The sequence below is a fragment of the Heliconius melpomene genome, chromosome 12 (assembly GCF_056956725.1).
Source record: "Heliconius melpomene rosina isolate 202511_hmr_F chromosome 12, ASM5695672v1, whole genome shotgun sequence".
In the NCBI taxonomy this organism is placed as follows: Eukaryota; Metazoa; Arthropoda; class Insecta; order Lepidoptera; family Nymphalidae; genus Heliconius; species Heliconius melpomene.
The window spans coordinates 6,152,836-6,171,082 of record NC_140400.1 but is presented as its reverse complement, the minus strand read 5'-3'; the positions used below and the strand labels follow the sequence as shown (position 1 = coordinate 6,171,082).

General features: G+C 37.5%; 1 protein-coding gene across 3 annotated transcripts in view; it reads right to left on the bottom strand.

Annotated features, from left to right (window-relative positions):
- Hasp (Hig-anchoring scaffold protein) overlaps positions 1 to 18,247 on the bottom strand; it is a 79,513-nt gene that overhangs the window by 33,334 nt on the left and 27,932 nt on the right. For all 3 annotated transcript variants that reach the window (XM_085194775.1, XM_085194777.1, XM_085194776.1), the window contains exons 2-3: positions 13,745 to 13,902; positions 13,547 to 13,649 (exon numbers count right to left, since the gene is read on the bottom strand). In XM_085194775.1, coding sequence (XP_085050901.1) covers positions 13,547 to 13,649; positions 13,745 to 13,902 — 261 coding nt within the window. The remainder of the gene's footprint in view (positions 1 to 13,546; positions 13,650 to 13,744; positions 13,903 to 18,247) is intronic.

Genomic DNA, 18,247 nt, shown 5'->3' with positions numbered 1-18,247 from the left:
ATTAATTACATACATTGTGTAAATACATGCTATGTATTTTTTTATATAATTTAAAACGGTTCTTAAAATATATATAATTAAATCATATTTTTTCAGCTTCACCCCGTAAACTTATATAGCAGGGTTGGAACTTGGTGGTAAGAGAACCTGATGTAAAGACAATTTGATTCAAGGATCTCCTCTCAAGTTCCTATCTCAGTCTATTATAAAATATTTTTATATGAGGAAGAATGAGAGCATTCATACTATCGTTCCGGACCAGTTCCGGTCCAATCACGGATATAACAACATTTCTCATAAAAAAATATAAGATAGTACCGAGAACGTGACCGGCACTGTAGTTTCTCCCTTCGTTCCTAACTTTCTGCCGAATTCTCGGGAAATTGGGTGTTAAATGGTAATATCTTCCTCTGTCTACCTTGCTATAAGCGGGATACAGGAAGCTGGAAAAATATATAAAATATATTTCTAAATATCACTACAAAATTTTACCTTAAATCTAAGAAAACGAACGGAGCGTATAAAACAAGTGTTTACCCCGGGACTTCCCCGCTTACTATCCCCGAGGGATCAAATTAGCACATAATTATACAAATACCCTCTTAATTAAGACCCTGACCTGTTTAATTTTGAATTTAGGTTAATGTAATCTCAAAGGAACTTACAGCACTCAAAACTTTTAGCACTTTAGATGTATGTATGAGTTCTTATTATTTATAGCTAGATGATTGTCAACTGGGATTGAATAGTGGATTCAAATTTAAGTAGCTGTAAATATTTTATAATGCTAGATGATTATACGGTAGGCTATCTGGACTGTAAGCGCGATGGTTGTGAGTTCGATTCCCATTCGAGGAAATTAATCATTTAATATTTTTATTTCCGCGCTCTTATGACAAAACAAAGTTCGTAGTTGAGTTCACGGCATGTAAATTTGTCTCAAAACGAGAACAGAGTGTCCTATATGAGTATGCTATCTAGGGGGCAATTGTGACGGTAAATGTCACAGCCAGGGTTGTTCGTCCATGGTCAAAAGGAAATAACCAGAGTAGCATTTGAGACATAACACATTCTCTATCCTGGGGATTTTTTTATCTTTTATTGAGAACAAGAAAGACATTTAAAGTTGATAATTTTAAAAAAGTTGAAAAAAGGTACGGACCAATTGTAATGTTTAGTTTTAATAAATAAATATAAAATTAACGTGATGGAATGTAGCCTATAGCCTTCTTCCGTAAAAAGACTCTCAAATACAAAAAAATCGATTTAAAGCATTAGTTCTTGAGATTATAGTGTTCAAACAAACAAACACTTTATAATATTCATATAGATAGTGCATACATATATACTACAGATATACAGATCTAAATATATAGTGCCTAAAGAGTTTCTTTAAAAAAATATTTCAAAGTAAAAATTCAAGCATAATTTTAACATCAACTCTTTACATTTTGAACACAAATAGAAAAAACTAAACTTGTTCAATTAAAATACCGAGTATCTTTTACACTGTAGAAGTTGAACTGCGAAGGAACAAGAAATTTTTCATGTTAAATTTCGAAATTGCAAAGAATCTCTATAAATCAGACTGCTACGGAAACCAACTTCGATTCACCGTTCGTACTATAAAAGTTATTGGAAAATTATTTATTATTATGTTTTGACAATCGTGGTAAAGTTTAGTTACTTTGTAAGTGTTCACGCTATGATAGTGGGTTCGATCCTTGTTTAGGGGTTTTAATTTACGCATCTGCCTTGAAAGGAAAAAGAAAAAAATACTGTAGTCATAAAATTGATACACCTTTTGTGAAAAACTTTGCATTTCACCTTTCATAATATAAACTGAAGCTTGTTAGTGAGAAGAAGATGACAAATGTAACCGCGATAGAACAATCTGTCATATGTGGGGATCGAACCCACAAGGTTCTCCCACTCGAGGAAAATATGTCTTAGCACTACTGTGCTGTATGTGTGAAATTGAGAACTACAGTTATCCGATCTATTCTCTTTACAGCTCTATCTTTCCAAATTTTAAATGATACTACCGTTTTTGAAATACATTCTAGATATGATCAAATCCTCTATTGTTTTCATTATACCTCGCTCTGGTATAAGGGCTATGCTTGGAATATCTCTGAAGGATCGAATTCAAAATGAAGTTATCCGACAGAGGACCAATGCTATCGACATAGCCCAAAGGATTAGCAGGCTGAAGTGGCAATGGGCTGGTCACATTTGCCGCAGAACCGATGACCGTTGGAGTAAGCGCATTCTACAGTGGAGACCACGCCTCGGCAAGCGTAATGTAGGACGTCCTCCAGCTAGATGGGGTGACGTTTTGGTGACGATTCGTAAAGTGGTGGGCAGCGGCTGGATGCGAAGAGCTGAAGATCGAGCTCAGTGGCGTGCCATTGGAGAGGCCTATGTCCAGCAGTGGACGAGGACAGGCTGATGATGATGATGATGATGAATGTAATTACTCTGGTAGATGCGAGATGTAAAGTGAAATTTCTCTTTCTTTTCTCTTCTCTTTTAATTTTTACTTATATTAAAATAAACAGAATAAGTTATCAATAAAACTAATAGAATCTTCGTCCACCATTCATCCCAAGTTAGATTGCTTGAAATAAGGTTGATAAATCAGAAAGTGTCGTGTCTTCCAATTTACTTTAGTTCGTCTATAAAACTTTCTTGTAAGGTTTTATATATTTTGTCTATACCTTTACCTACCTCTTTTTTATTGCTGCGTTAAAGTAACTTTCAAAGAAGCCTTTTCTATAGTAAATGGTATATAAGAAAATTGACATATAACATTCGATTCCCACTTGGGGGTAAAATTTATTATCTCCCTCTGGTAACAAAGCACACCCTACTTAAGATACATTGTCCTGTAATTAGGCAGTGCTTTGGGAACAGGTTTTCTCAGCTTAGGTACCCTGCTATATGAGGGATACCTTTTGTAATAAGCGTTTTATTAAAAATTAATTTTATTTATTATAAAAACTCTCCGAAAAAGAACAAACCGTCACAAGTTTAAATCGAGCTACATTCTTTTTCATATAAAATATATTTTAATATACACAAAACTATTCATTTAACAGAGAAAGAACAATCTTAAATATCCTCTTAATTCCTTTGGAGCTGTAAAGTAACCACATTAACGTTATTTATCGAGGCGTTAGAATAGCGGAACTCAAGACCTCGTTTATATTTAAAAAAATACACCTTTTTCTGCAGTGCAGTGCAATACAGTGCAGTGCTTTAAAATGCTGTAATGAAAACTAAAAAGCTTTTAAACGGTCTAGAAACGAGAATTATTACTGAGTAGGTTGTAATGAATTTTCTTTTTACTAACCGACTTCTGTAAAAAAAAGAGGTTAGGAATTCGGCAGAAAGTGGGGAACGGAGTGTCTTAACACTAGGTTTCCTCTGCCTACCCTGCTGTGTGCGGGATGCTGATTTTATAATTTATAATTATATAATAAATAAAATAAGTATACTTAAATGTTTTTAAAAACATTACTTTGGCGCCATGACAGCTTCTTAATAAATTATGACGAATAATATAGCTAAAAATATCAAAATCTATTATATTACCTACTATACTCGTACCTACAACAATATGTACTCAAAAAGGTCGTTATCAGTTTGCCTCTGCCCGCCTCTCCGCCTCTCCGCCTCCGTGATTGATAACAGTTGCGTGATCTGACAAGGGAATTAGTAACCGCAAATTGCGTACTTCAAAACATCATATGTAGGTATTTATTATAGATTGTTCTGTTATAGACTTTTTTCGCTTTAAATATATTGTGTTTTGAGTAGCGGAACTTAACGCTGCGTTTAATTGTCACGAATGGGGATTACATATACAATCATAGGCTTCACGATTAGATATAACCTATTACATAGCCTTATATTTCTAAAGACTAAATTGTTACATAATATAAAGGATAGATCTGGGTTCGATTATTGGCCGAGACATATATATTTTAATTTTTATATCTCTACTAGTTGACCCGAACACGGCTACGCTTGCTTGAACTATATCAATATTTATTAAGTATATTTATGAAATGATTTTCACTTTTCAATAGAGAGACGCGTTAAGCACGCTCATTTTGGGTGACGTTTTCTAACATCAAACTTTGCAAATCGTTGCTTAGCAACGACGGTTGTTATTAACATGGCGGAATAAATTGCATTTCAAATTAATAAGTATTTTAATATATTGGTATATATCGAAAATATTACAAATATGAGAAAAAAAAGTATCCTATGTTCATCCCGAGACCCTCAAGTATCTCTATATGAGTATTTTATCACAATTAAAGTAGCGGTTTGGCCCTGATTGCGTAAAAGACAGAAAGACAGTGTTACTTACGAATTTATTATATAGGTATGGATGGTACTGTGTCTCTTGTATGGTTGATTATAAAGATTTCCCCCTGACATCCTATGTGCATATAAAGCGGTTAGAAAAATCAAAAAAGATAAAAATTCTCTGTCGCGAGAAATACATATAGATAAAAAATATACAGTTGCCCTGGACCGAACTGAAACGGTGAACACAAAAAATATTTTTATTTTCAATGAAATAAAAACATTAATTTTGACATGAATCTTTTTATACCTTTTGAGTATGATAGGTATGAAACTGTAATAAATAAACAAATGGACAAACAGAATACATTTATAATATTAATTTGGATGAACGTACCTTATAAAAAAAAAGATTATTATTTTTAAAATTCGACCTATAAACACTTATTATTTGAAATTCTTCTGTTATTATTTATCACAGAAATAAAAAATAATTTCAAATATTGCTTAAATGTAAAATGGATTTTATATTTCTAAATTAAATGTTTTGCCTTTGTGTCTGTTAGTGATGGCGTTAATTGCAATCTATCGAGCTGTCACCGAGCTCATTATAATTATTTTGAAGCGACAACAACACTTCATCTGTCAAATCCGAAACGTCAAGAATACTAGAATTATAATTTTTCGTTGTGAAGATTATTTTTGTCTGTATTTGGTATGGCATTAGAGACTCCTAAAAACACGACGATTGTAGGTTCGATATCCATTCCGGTGAATTAATTATTTAATTTCCTCGCCCAGCTCTGGTAACAAGACTAAGCTCGGCGTTCAGTTTCGCCACTTATCTCGCAATGTTTACTTTGCCTACCCTATATTGTATATGCAGAATATAGTGCATAAAGCTAAAAAATAGTCGAAAAGTCACGTCACTGCATACTTCTTTGCAGTTCATTCTAAGAGTTTGTTTGCCTTGGCAAAGTTGGGTTCGATTCCTTCTCAGAGGACATACTCATATAAATTATTTTTCGGCATTAAGAAATACGCACTATAGCTTGTTAGATTTCGCTACCTAAATATAGCTCGTAAGCGGGAGGAACGTGAGAACGGAGTGTCTCTACACTATACTGTTTCTGCTAATTATTATTTATATTTCATTAAGGTACATCCTTAGACTGTAACTAGTGCTAAAATATAACATGTAAATTATTTAACAAAGTTAGATGTTATTATTAGTACTTACGAGTTAGTCTGTTTATGTTTTCAGCTAGTATACGGATTTTGACTAATCTACCACAGACAGCGCTTTAGAATATGCATAACTAGTCTACAGTCTGCGAGGTCTAAGTTGAGCTTTGCATTTGTGTGAGTGTCCATATATAGTGAAGGTGGAACGTCACTAGCTTGGCCTAAACCGGCATATTATAGTGCATTTTGACAACCGACCTATACCTCTCATAAAGATAGCATTTCTGTGTTCGATTTTGTAGAAGTGAAAGAAAAAAAAATAAATAAAAAAAAAATACTGGCACGCTCGAAACGCCATTCAAGAAAAAAAAAAACACTGTCACTGTACAAGAATGGAAAAATATATGTGAACGAGCAGAAAAAAAGAAAAAACACACCGCTGTTCTACGATGATATAACTGATTGAAATTAATAAAGTACAATGTCCGGAGTAGAAAGTACCTGTAGATATATTTTTTATGTTGGATTTTTTTATTGATTTCTAATAATAAGTTCCATTTTTAAGTTTTTTTCTGGCTTCACCTTTATAAACACTCACACAAATGCCAAGCATAGCCTTCGCCTTGCGAATTGCATCCACTTGTATAATTTTAGCAAATATGTTATAAATAACAGGGTAATATAGTATCATGTTAAAAGGCGGAATGTCTATTTTATATATATTTATCGAAGAAAGCTATATTATTTTGCATCATTAGTATTATATTTAGCTCCATGCTGTATCCCGCAAACGGTAGAGTAGACAGAAGGAACCTAGAGTTAAGACACTCCGATTTCCTCAAGTGGGGATCGAACCCACAACCAGTCGCACACTTGTGCTCCTACGTCATGACTTCTTTAGTTTTACATTTAAATATAAAGCAAGATATAAGCTATTTTAAATAATTATACCCGAAAACCAAATTCAACTTTAAATAGGTATATTTATATAAAGAAGCGCGCTAAGAATAACGCCCTGTTTTATCTTCTCGCTGGAACGTAAAATTTATTTCGCCCGAAGAAAAGTACTTGGAAAGTCGAAAAGACTAACTTTATTCTAGGTTTAAATAAAAACCATTTATACCATCACAATAGATTCCACACAAAAGAAAGGAAAGGAAAGAGCTCTAAATTTTTTAAATGTTCTCCAGTACATTTTATTGAAGGAAGGAAGGTGAAAATTTGAGGTCATTATGGCGCAGCAATATAACGTTTAACTGTAAATTCGTTGATTGTGGGTTTGATTCTCGCCCGGGAGAATGGAATATTTTCATTTCCTCATTTTGATAAACTATAACAAAACAGAGTGTGGTGTTTAGTTTCGTTACTAAACAATGTCTCCTATTTTACACAAACTTCGGCACGTAATTTAAAATAGAATTCCTTAAAAAAAAACCATTTATACTATCAACATAGATCGTGAACGTAGATCACGGGAATAGGCAACAGAAGTGTCTTGATGGGAACAGAATACCAGGGGTAACGTGACCAGTAATTTGTGTTAACTTTATTTGATTAACTTTACCTGGGAGCCTAGTGTTAAGACACTCTGTTCCCATTACGACACCTATGTTCCCCACTTTCCACCGAACTCTAGAGTCATTGTTCATTGAGTGGCTAAACTCATCGGCGCGCTTTACTCCGTTGGACCAGAGGAAAATAAAAATATTTAATATTTAATTTCCTTGAGTGGGAATCGAACCTGTCGTGATTATAGTCGCACGCTTGTGTCCCTACGCAACTCCTGGCTTCTCATAAGAGTTCACATCATTTGTATAGAAAAGATAGCAAAAATAAAGCAGATGCAGCTTTATATAGCCTGTCACGGAGGACATCTATCGATCCGATTCGTTTTGCTGCGGTCAAAGGTCCGCAAATCGGTACAAATGTTCAATATTTCAATCTACGTTTTCAACGGGTATTTGACGTCATGTCTGGATAAGGTACTAATAGCCGTCAAATGGGTGAAGTAAATTCTTGATTACAGATATATATTGGCAAGTTAGGTCTGCCTATTAAAAACCGCAACGGGTTCGATTCCTACTCGAGAAATGGAATCATTTTCATTTCGCTCAAAAGCAAAGGGCGGTGTTGAGTTACGCCACTCAACCCGCTATGTCTAGAAAATTGGTGTGAAAAGGGAAGGGATTGTTTTAACATTAATTTTCTCTGCCTACCCTTCTATACGTCCGATACTGACTGACACGGTTTAAAATGTGTTTATTTTAAATATTGCGTATTAAGTGGCGGAACTTAACGCCGTGCTTTATTTACTTGATCGGGAAAATGATAATAATTTAAACATGAATCACTTAATTGGGGATCAAATCCACAACCATCGCATTTACATTGAGAAGCTGTCCCACTGGGCCACGAGGGCCTCAATCATGAAATATCCTCGTGTAAAATATGATATTTTAACAATAACCTATTCACATTCATATCAGATTAATCCAGCTCGAAGCTCGGCAACTATTTTGTTTCGTGCCTCGAATTTTAAATACATTTTCGAGTTTCGACCATTAGCATCGTTTAAACTTGTAATTTATATTGTTTTTTTTTTTTATTTATTTTTTCACGCTATATCCCTCAGGGAACCCAGTGTTAAGACAAATTCCCATTTTCAGCCCATTTTTAAGATATTACTTATTGAATTTTGAAACTTAACGCCGAGTTTGTTCCCAGAGTGAGGAATTGAAAATTCTCTCTGGGGCTGTGAGAATCGAATCCACTACCACCACGTATACACACTCACATTCACGTGCCCCTGCGCCACAATTGCCTCGAATGATTTGATTTTTTGAATAATTTACAATGAAAATTACAATAGAAGATTGTTTATATAAAATTTGACTTATAAATTCTTATTGAATATTCATTATTAGGCTATATTATACGGGATGTAACGCCGGTAGCGGTCCATGAATAATTCAAATGCCAATGCTGAGATATTACAGGTGGAATCTGGGAATGAATCTCGTTTGGTCATTTATTAGGTCACTAGTTTGATTTACCTCACATTTTGTCGAGATTTTTGAGATAGCATCGCAATTGAGGTCATGGTAGCTGAAAATTTTGAGCTGAATTGATATTTTTCCCGCTCGTCGAAATAGAAGTAATTAAAAAAAACATGTAAAATTAATGTAAAAATGTGTATACATTGATTTTACGAAGCGGGCATCGCGTAGTTCAACCTAGTTTGTTGGATTGACCGCGCTAACCTCAGGAACTATTGGTTGAAATTGAAAAATTGTTTGCGTGTTTCATAGTCCCTTTACCGAGGAAAAGCTATGTCATGTCACGTTAATAGCTTCAATGTAACCCGCGATCACTGCGCCTAGGGTTAAAGTTAGCTTCCACTTTTACAAAGTGTCAAAAGTGTAAAGAAAAATTTTGAAGTGTAGAGTGTAGACGAAACCAATCACTACTAAAGGTTTAGGGTTAAAGACGTCAAAGGTCAACCTACATTCAAGTGAGAAAACTCATCAAAATCTCCAGCTATTTTAAGCTTATCAAGACTATCTGAGTTTTGAAAGACCTGGCCTCGTGGAATATTTAAAATGCCGCTAGGTGTTAGTAATCTAAGGGCGGGTCAAGTGCGTGTACGAAATAGCCCGGAACGGACTACGACTGCTTTTATGTTGAGAATTATGTGATTTTAATGTTGTTTATTATTCTTTGCTGGTTTTTATAGTAAAATGGAAATAATTATAAGTAACTATAGTTCCTGAAGTTAGGTCTTCAATTAAACAAAGTCTAGGTTTATCCTATATAGCATGATAGGCGTAGGGACCCTGGTGTCAAAACACTTTATTCTTTTTAATTGAAACTTTTTACCGGATTTATCGCGTACATTCAGTATTATACGTTTTTGGAAACCATTTTTTTCCATTCCATAATTTAACATGTGTAATAAACGTCTTCGATAATCGATATTCGATTATGGAAGACGTTTATTACACATGTTAAAACGAATTGAACCTACAAACGTTAACACTTAATTATTATTATTATTTTTTTTAATCTCAACTTGTTTCCCTTATCGCAGGTTAGGCAGAGGAAAACTAGTGTTAAGAAACTTTGTTCCACACGCACCTATCAAATTTTTAAACGTGGTGTGTTGAATTCTGAAACTCAACATCGAGCTTTACTTACTTACTTAATTACCAGAGTGAAGGAAATGGAATTAAATGAAGTATCTATTTAAAAGAGTAAATTTATCGTTTGGTTAAACCCTTTTTAATTAAAAAAAATCCATAACTAGGTAACTATGTCATCAAAATAAAACTAGCGCCAAGTAGCTAATTGGCACATTTTTATCCACGCCTACTTTACCCGTGATAAGTTCTGTATTAAAATGAAAAAAATATTTGAATAATTTTGTTTATGCTTTACGTTGTATCTCGCACTTGGCATGGAGTAGGCAGAGGAAACCTGGGAACGTAGTGTTAAGACACTTCGATCCCATTAGGACACTTCTGTTCCCCATTTTCCGCCGAATTCTCGAAGAAATCAAAATATTAAATCTTTTATTCAGCCGAATCAGCAGTTCGAGGACGAAATCGAATCCACAACCATCGCGTATTAGATATGACATTGAACCAATAACTATCTCTTCTATAATTTTTTTTATCTGTTATCTAAAACTATTAAAATCAACTATCTTTATTACAAAGCTTATTCAACGCCATGTGTGACGGCGGCGGGTGTTCTGGAACACTTTACACGCATGAGGTCGTAGCCCAGCTGTTGCAAGACTGTAATTTACTTTAAAATTGGGTCAAATAATTTTCCGCAAACTTAAGTTTAATCTACTATGGGTAATAAAAGTATTTTTGTACTTGTGGGTACCATTCGATATTAAAGGACTTTTTGGATTTTTTTTGTAGTGAGAGAACACTAACTTTTTTAGCCTTATTGCACCCTAGTGTTAAGACATTCTGTTCCCCTCTTTTCGCCTTATTTTCGATTGCCTTAGTGGGGTGGATTTTGAGGCCGTGCTTTGTATTGTTATTAAAGCGTGAAAATGGAATTATTTATTCCCACGAGTGGGAAAGGTAGTATTAACACATGTTCTCTACATTCGGAAAATTCGGAATTCAACGCACTAGAATCAAACCCACCATATTCCCTAAAGCATCCAAACATTTCATGATGATTTCAATTATTACGTTTTGTTTGCTATAGTAGGCGGAACCCAACGTCGCGCTTTGTATTTTTTGTAGAGCGAGAAAATGTGAATATTTCATTTTCCCGATTGAGAATCGAATTTACGACCTTTGTGCTTACAATCAGAAGCTGTGCTACGATTATAACTATAACACACAGACAGAAATCCAATTACCCAAAGTACTACTACGAAACAAGTTATTCCAAGGAAGGATCCGCAAGAAATTTCACAATTTTGACACTTTCTGTCGACCCACTTCTCTATTTGCATTTCCAACTCGCATCTTCAAAATTACTGCCCAAGTTTTTGGTAGAAATTCGTTGGAAAATAGCCCTTATGTTCAAAATGGTAAGGTCCATGTGAATATAAAACGAGTAATCTGCGGAACCATTGCGCTGACAAAATTTGTGGATACAGAAACTTTTGAATTAAGTACACGTTAGTGAGATGTTTATATTATCATACGAAATGTATAGAAATAAATATACAGACATTTAAATATTTGTTATTTGAGTTTGTATAAAGTTTTTTTTAAATATTTTCATTCCTTAAGGGGACGATTTAAAGAAGGTGGCTAGCACCGGATGGATGCGAGAAGCCCAAGACCGGGTTGGTTGGCGCTTGATGAGGGAGGCCTACGTTCAGCATTGGACGGCGATAGGTTGATGAAAAAAAAAAGGAAAGATAGTGATTTATCACTCAATTTTTCGATTTTGATCCTTATATTATAGAAATATGTATAGTGAGTTACAACTCATTTGTAGGTTGTACTTTGCTTAGGTCGTACAAATTTATTTAGAAAAAAAACGTCCGTAAAAACGTTTTCTATACAAGTAAATAAAATGAACACTAATAAATATTTACCAACTACACAAAACAAATATGTGATATTAAAAAATGTCTAAATATACTTTCAAATCTAAAAGATGCACTTTATAAAGGCATTCTGAAAGCAATTCTAAAATGGTTTCGTTTACTGGAATTCAGCATTCATTTACAGTACTACTGTATTATAATAAGCCTGAAAATCTCTTCTGTTCATCCAGAAATTTCATATAGTTGGGGCTTCAGTTAATTAAATTTATTCTTATGAGTATAATCTTATTTTACTACATATCAAGCTAGACAATGGGAACCTAGTGTTAAGAGTTAAGACATTTCGTTCCCCATGCACCATCCAACTCTTGAGATATTTTGTGCTGGCGAGGTTATGAAAATATATGCGGAAATCCCCCCCACTCTGCCACGATCGCCTTGAAGCCGTCTGGGCCTGGTAAACTTCACTACATGATTTATAGAATTATTGAAGAATCAGTTCTGTCAGTATAATGAGAATATAATATGATGTACTTTCTCAAGCTTGGTCTTGATATTAGCAAGGGTTTTTATTACCCATCTTCGTGGGAACATGGTAAAAACTGATAGTTAGTTACGTGATGATTCTACATAAGCTGTGCTACTTTCCAATATAAAGAATACTTGAATAATTATAGAATATTTTTCCTATAGTGGTAGGCAAAGAGTACCTACTAAGACACACTGTTCCCCACTTTACGCATATTTTCGAGACTTTGGATGTTTAATGCTTACTTTCCCTAGTTACCACAGCGAGGTAATAAAATATTAAATATTTTACTCCCTTGAGTGGGAATCGAACTCACAATCGTCGCATCACGCAAACAGTCATACACTTGTGCCGCTGCGCTACCGTGACCTTATATCACATTTTAATATAGAATCACGACTAAACAATGTTTAAAGACTTTGAATACAAGTCCACTGTTTCTAAGATATCTCAACAGCACCATAGTTGAGTCTATTTAATAGAAGCAACTTCACGCTTTTCCCGCATAGCAGAATGGACAGAAGGAACGCAGTGCTAATACATACAATCCCCCAGTCTACCAGAGCGAGAAAATGAAAATAAATATAATCATATCATCGAGTGGAGGTCGAATATTTCATTTAATATCTTGTTAAATATTTAATTACATGCATTTAATATTTCATTACCTCGTGCGGGAATCGAATCCACAATTCAAGTTTACAGTCACACGCTTGTGTCGCTTCGCCAAGACAGCCTTAATAAATTATTTCATAATAAGGTGTAATATATCTATACGTATATAATATATATTATATTGTAATGTATCTTATTATCCATTATAATGAAACTAATTACATCTACGAACAGAATTAATTAATTCATCATGTAATTGTAATATAACAAAATAATAATTAATTAATACATGGCTAATATAATATAGCTACTGAAAAATCTGAAACATATTGGAATTATGTTTTTAAAGCTTTACTGCAGGCTGCTTCATACGTATGGAACACTCCGTTCTCTACGACTAGGTAAGGCAGTAGCCTTCCTAGATGTCCTTCCTAGATGTTCAGTGGTTATGCCAGGTTTCAGAATCCAAAAACAATGTTTAGTTTGTCATAAAAATTAAGAAAAGGTTTAATACAATATATTTAGAGGATATAAAATAGAGTTGCAGAGAAAATGTCAGTGTAATCTAAAGTAGTAATAAATGAAGAGAAATCTACATTAAGCATATAATAAGAAAGTTTATTATCATCATTATAATTCCATTAATACTCGTATATGAATTATTGTATTTTCATTTCAATACATCTTTTTATTTGAATCAAAATTCAATTTGTTCTAACAGTATATCAACAGATATAAAAATATTTACTGTTTACAAGACTATATTTATGTTTCTAAGTAGTCTAAAATATAAAATATAAAAAAAAAATGTTAGATAAAGTCGGGTTATATTAATAGTGTAGGTATTTAAAAAAAAAACTTTAACCACTAACCTGGTTTAATGCAGGACATGCCGCACGCTCCGTCGCATAAACATTTTTTCTTTTTGCTTTTACAATCTTCGTCCGATGAGCATTTTCGGAGACATTTTTGACCCTAGAACAAAATTTATGTGAAGTTTTTTTTATTTTTTCACATCATTTTTATGCGCTTTCTAAAAAAAACAAAAAGACTTAAATAATCAATCTTACAAGTAGCGTGGCTTGCTCCTCATCCCTAGGACACTGTGCTGATGGAGAATTCCGAGGATTCTTATAAATCCTTCCGTCATCGTCGGCGTCTGCGCGGCTTGGAGTGGTTTCTTCTTCGTCATCGTCCTCCTCAGTTGTGGGGCTCGGGAGAGATGAAACTGTGGAAAGATAATATATTATTAAATCAGCTTCACGCTGTATCCCTTCACAGAAGGGTAGGCAGAGGCCTTTTGAGCCGTGTGATCCCGGCCTAGAATAGGATCACCCTGGTACTGATGGTGTTGTAAGAGGCGACTAAAGTACGTGTGGTAGAGTCACGTCGCCAGCAATGGCAACACGCATGGGCAGACTCGACCGGATCATTACCACCCCCGGCATTTAAAACCGGCGTTAAGTAGTGGCTTTATGCCACTGCGTTTCGCACTAGGTAATGCCGGGCTCCGGAGCCCAACCCCCACCCCTCCCTAGAATATGAAAGCGGCACTTAAAGAGAAACTACCCCAGGAGGGTACCAGCACCTCCGGTGCTGGAGAATCCCTCCCTGAGTCCTCAAACTCAGGCTGCCCTTCGAATTCTGGGGAGGGCACAGTACCGCGCACAAGTCAAATTCGCAAACAAGGCAAACGAGACGTACGCTCCACGGCAACCCCTTCCACACTAAACGTGGACTTCTGTAACATCAGGGGTCTTCATTCCAACCTGAATGCCGTCCACCACCATCTTGAGACGGCACGGCCGGCCTTGTTATTTCTGACGGAGACTCAAATTATCCGACCGAGCGACACAGCCTACCTCCAATACCCCGGCTACAAAATTGAACACAACTTTCTGCCTCATGCCGGGGTCGCTGTGTTCATAAGGGAGGACCTAAGTTTCCGTCGTCTTGCAAATTTTGAAGGTCGGGACCTGTCGACTATCTGGCTCCGTGTTGACTCGGACGATCGAACCCGTGTCTACGCATGCCTTTACAGGTCCCACAGTGGCAATGCGGAAACGGATCGGCTCATGGAGCACATGCAATCGGCCATCGACGATATGCTCTCACAGATCCCCTCTGCTGAGGTCGTGATACTTGGAGATTTTAACGCGCACAATGCCAGTTGACTTGGATCACGCACCACCGACCACGCTGGGAGGGCCGTTTTTGACCTTGCTACGGCGAATGGATTGTCCCAATTGGTTGAGTCGCCTACGCGACTCCCGGACGTGGACAACCACAATGCCTCCTTACTGGACCTTCTGCTGACTTCGCACCCGGAACAGTACCAGGTTGTCGTCGATGCTCCTTTGGGGTCTTCTGACCACTGCCTGGTACGGAGTTTCGTGCCCATTAAGCGCGGCAGTCGCAGAACACCCGCAACTCGTCGCGTCTGGCACTACAAGTCAGCAGATTGGGATGGGATGCGTACATTTTACTCATCTTATCCCTGGGGCTCGGTTTGCTTCTCTTCTGATGATCCTAGTACCTGTGCCGCTGCTGTTGCCGACGTGGTTCTGCAGGGCATGGAACTTTATATTCCTAGCACTGTAGTGCCCATCGGTGGCAAGTCACAGCCTTGGTTTGATACGTCTTGCAAACTCGCTGCCCTTAGCAAACGCGAGGCATATCAAATCTGGGCCGAGGCACTGGTTACTAAGGATCCGAAGGTGAAAGCCTCAAAAAGAGAGTATAACCGGGCCTCTAGGTCCTTTAAGCGGCAAATTGCCAAAGCAAGGTCCCAGCATATCGCCAAAATCGGCGAGAAGCTTGAGAGCTACCCGTCCGGAACTCACCAGTTTTGGGCGCTCTCAAAGGCGGCACTCGGCAACTTTAGCCAGCCTTCGCTTCCGCCTTTACGCAAGGGGAATGACATCTTGGTCCATACGGCGAAAGAGAAAGCCGATCTCCTGGGCGCTCTCTTTGCTTCGAACTCGACTTTGGATAACCAAGGATCAACGCCACCGACCATCCCGTGGTGCCAGAGCTCAATGCCTGAGGTTAAGTTCAGCCAAAAAGCTGTAAGGCGAGCTCGTTCCTCTTTGGACATCCATAAGTCGAGCGGGCCAGATGGCATCTCCCCCTTAGTGCTTCGTTCTTGTGCTCCTGAGCTGACACCGGTGCTAACGCGTTTGTTTCGGCACTCTTACTCAGTCGGCGTAGTCCCAGATTCATGGAAGAGCGCTCTTATCCACCCGATCCCGAAGAAGGGCGATGGTTCCGATCCATCTAACTACAGGCCTATTGCCATCACCTCCCTACTCTCAAAAGTCATGGAGAGCATCATCAATAGCCAGCTCTTGGTTTATCTAGAGGATCACCGATTGATTAATGACCGTCAATATGGCTTCCGCCATGGTCGCTCAACCGGTGATCTTCTGGTTTACCTTACCCACCGTTGGGCTGCGGCAATTGAAAGCAAAGGAGAGGGCCTGTCAGTTAGTTTGGACATGGCGAAGGCCTTTGATCGAGTGTGGCATGGGGCGCTCCTTGCTAAACTTCCATCCTATGGGCTTCCCGAGAACTTATGCAGGTGGATCGCCAGCTTTCTCACTGGGCGCAGCATCAAGGTCGCTGTCGACGGTTTTTGCTCCAAACATATGCCCGTGAACGCTGGCGTTCCCCAAGGCTGCGTGCTGTCCCCCACGCTGTTTCTTCTGCATATCAATGACATGCTGGAGGATTCTAGCATTCATTGCTATGCAGATGACAGCACGGTGGACGCTGTTTACTCCGGCCGCGCAAGTCTTTCTCGGGAAAACGCTGAACAGTGCCACAATAAACTTGTGTCTTCTGTTGAGGCATCCCTCGAGAATGTCTCTTCATGGGGTGAAAAGAACCTGGTCCAATTTAACCCCCTGAAGACACAGGTTTGCGCGTTAACCACAAAAAAAACCCCATTTATCGTATCGCCAGTCTTTCAGAACACTCCCCTTTCAGCCGCGCCGAGTATCAGCATATTGGGCCTTAATGTTTCGAGTGACTGCCAGTATCGCGATCATCTGGAAAGCAAGGCCAAGTTGGCCTCGAAGAAACTGGGGGTCATCAATAGAGCGAGACGGTACTTCACGCCAAAACACCGATTGGCTCTATATAGGGCCCAGGTTCGGCCACACATGGAGTACTGTTCTCATCTCTGGGCTGGTGCACCCCAGTATCAGCTTGACCCATTTGATCGCATACAACGTAGAGCTGTCCGAATCATTAAGGACCCAGTAAGCTGTGAAAGGCTTGACACTTTGGCTCTGCGTAGAGACGTCTCCTCGCTGTGCGTTCTCTATCGCATTTATCATGGTGAGTGTTCTGAAGAACTGTTTGACCTGTTACCTGCCGCCGAATTTTCTAACCGCACAGCACGTCACAAACTTAAATATCATCCACACCATCTGGATGCGTGGCACTCCACTACTGTGCGGTTTCGTAGGAATTTCCTTCCACGCGCCACCGAACTGTGGAATAGCCTGCCCGCGGCAGTGTTTCCAGGTCGGTACGATATGGGTACCTTCAAAAAGCGCGTCTATCTCCACCTCAAAGGCCGGCAACGCACCTGTAGCTTCTCTGGTGCTGCACGGGGTCGTGGGCGGCGGTGATCATCATCAGGTGACCCGAACGCTCGTTTGCCTTGTCCTTTTTCCATAAAAAAAAAAAAAAAAAAAAAAGAGGGAACCTAGTGCAAAGACACTCCGTTCCTTACGTTTGTTATAATAAGTTTTGTAAACTTTTTTTGTATTACATTTAATAAACGAACCCAAAATCGAACCTACAATTTCTTACTAAGTAAACAAAACAATCTCTGGACCATAAGTACCTACTACGATAATAAAGCGTCTAAAATATATCGAAAATAGAATATTGTTTCTCATATTTCTAAGGGCTGTGTTCCAAATATCTTGAATCATTCTCATTTGTGTTAATGTTCCTTTTATTAGCTACACGATAGGTTTTCCAAGAAATTACTTTGAGTGCTTCTTTATTATTTACTAGCATTTATAAGCGACTTCGCCTGTGTTATAGAATAGAAACTATATATACTCGTATATACACATTCTATGTACATATATATGCAAAAGATAACTGTAGGCACATAGTGGTTGATTGAAACGATTGACGTGTATATTATATTATATAACCTATAATAACAATAATATAATTTAATAATAGTACATTTAACGACAGGCGAAGAAAAGAAAAAATACACACGAACAATCGGCCAAAAAATATTTATTTGAATCGAGCCAGTAGTTCCTGGGATTAGTGCGATCAACCAAATCGATATTTTGTTTTGCTTTACGCTGTTTCTGACAGAGCAGAGTAGAGGGAGAACCTGGGAACCTAGAGTTAAGATACTTAGATCTTCATTAAGACACGTCCGTTCATCGCTTTATGTCTGATTTTTGAGGCATTACGTGTTGAGTGGAGAAACTCAACGGTTAGTGTTGTCCCTGGAATGAGGAAATGAAAAAACAATTCCCGAGTCAGAATCGAATCCACAACCGTCGAGGCTATAATTCATAATTCATTTATAA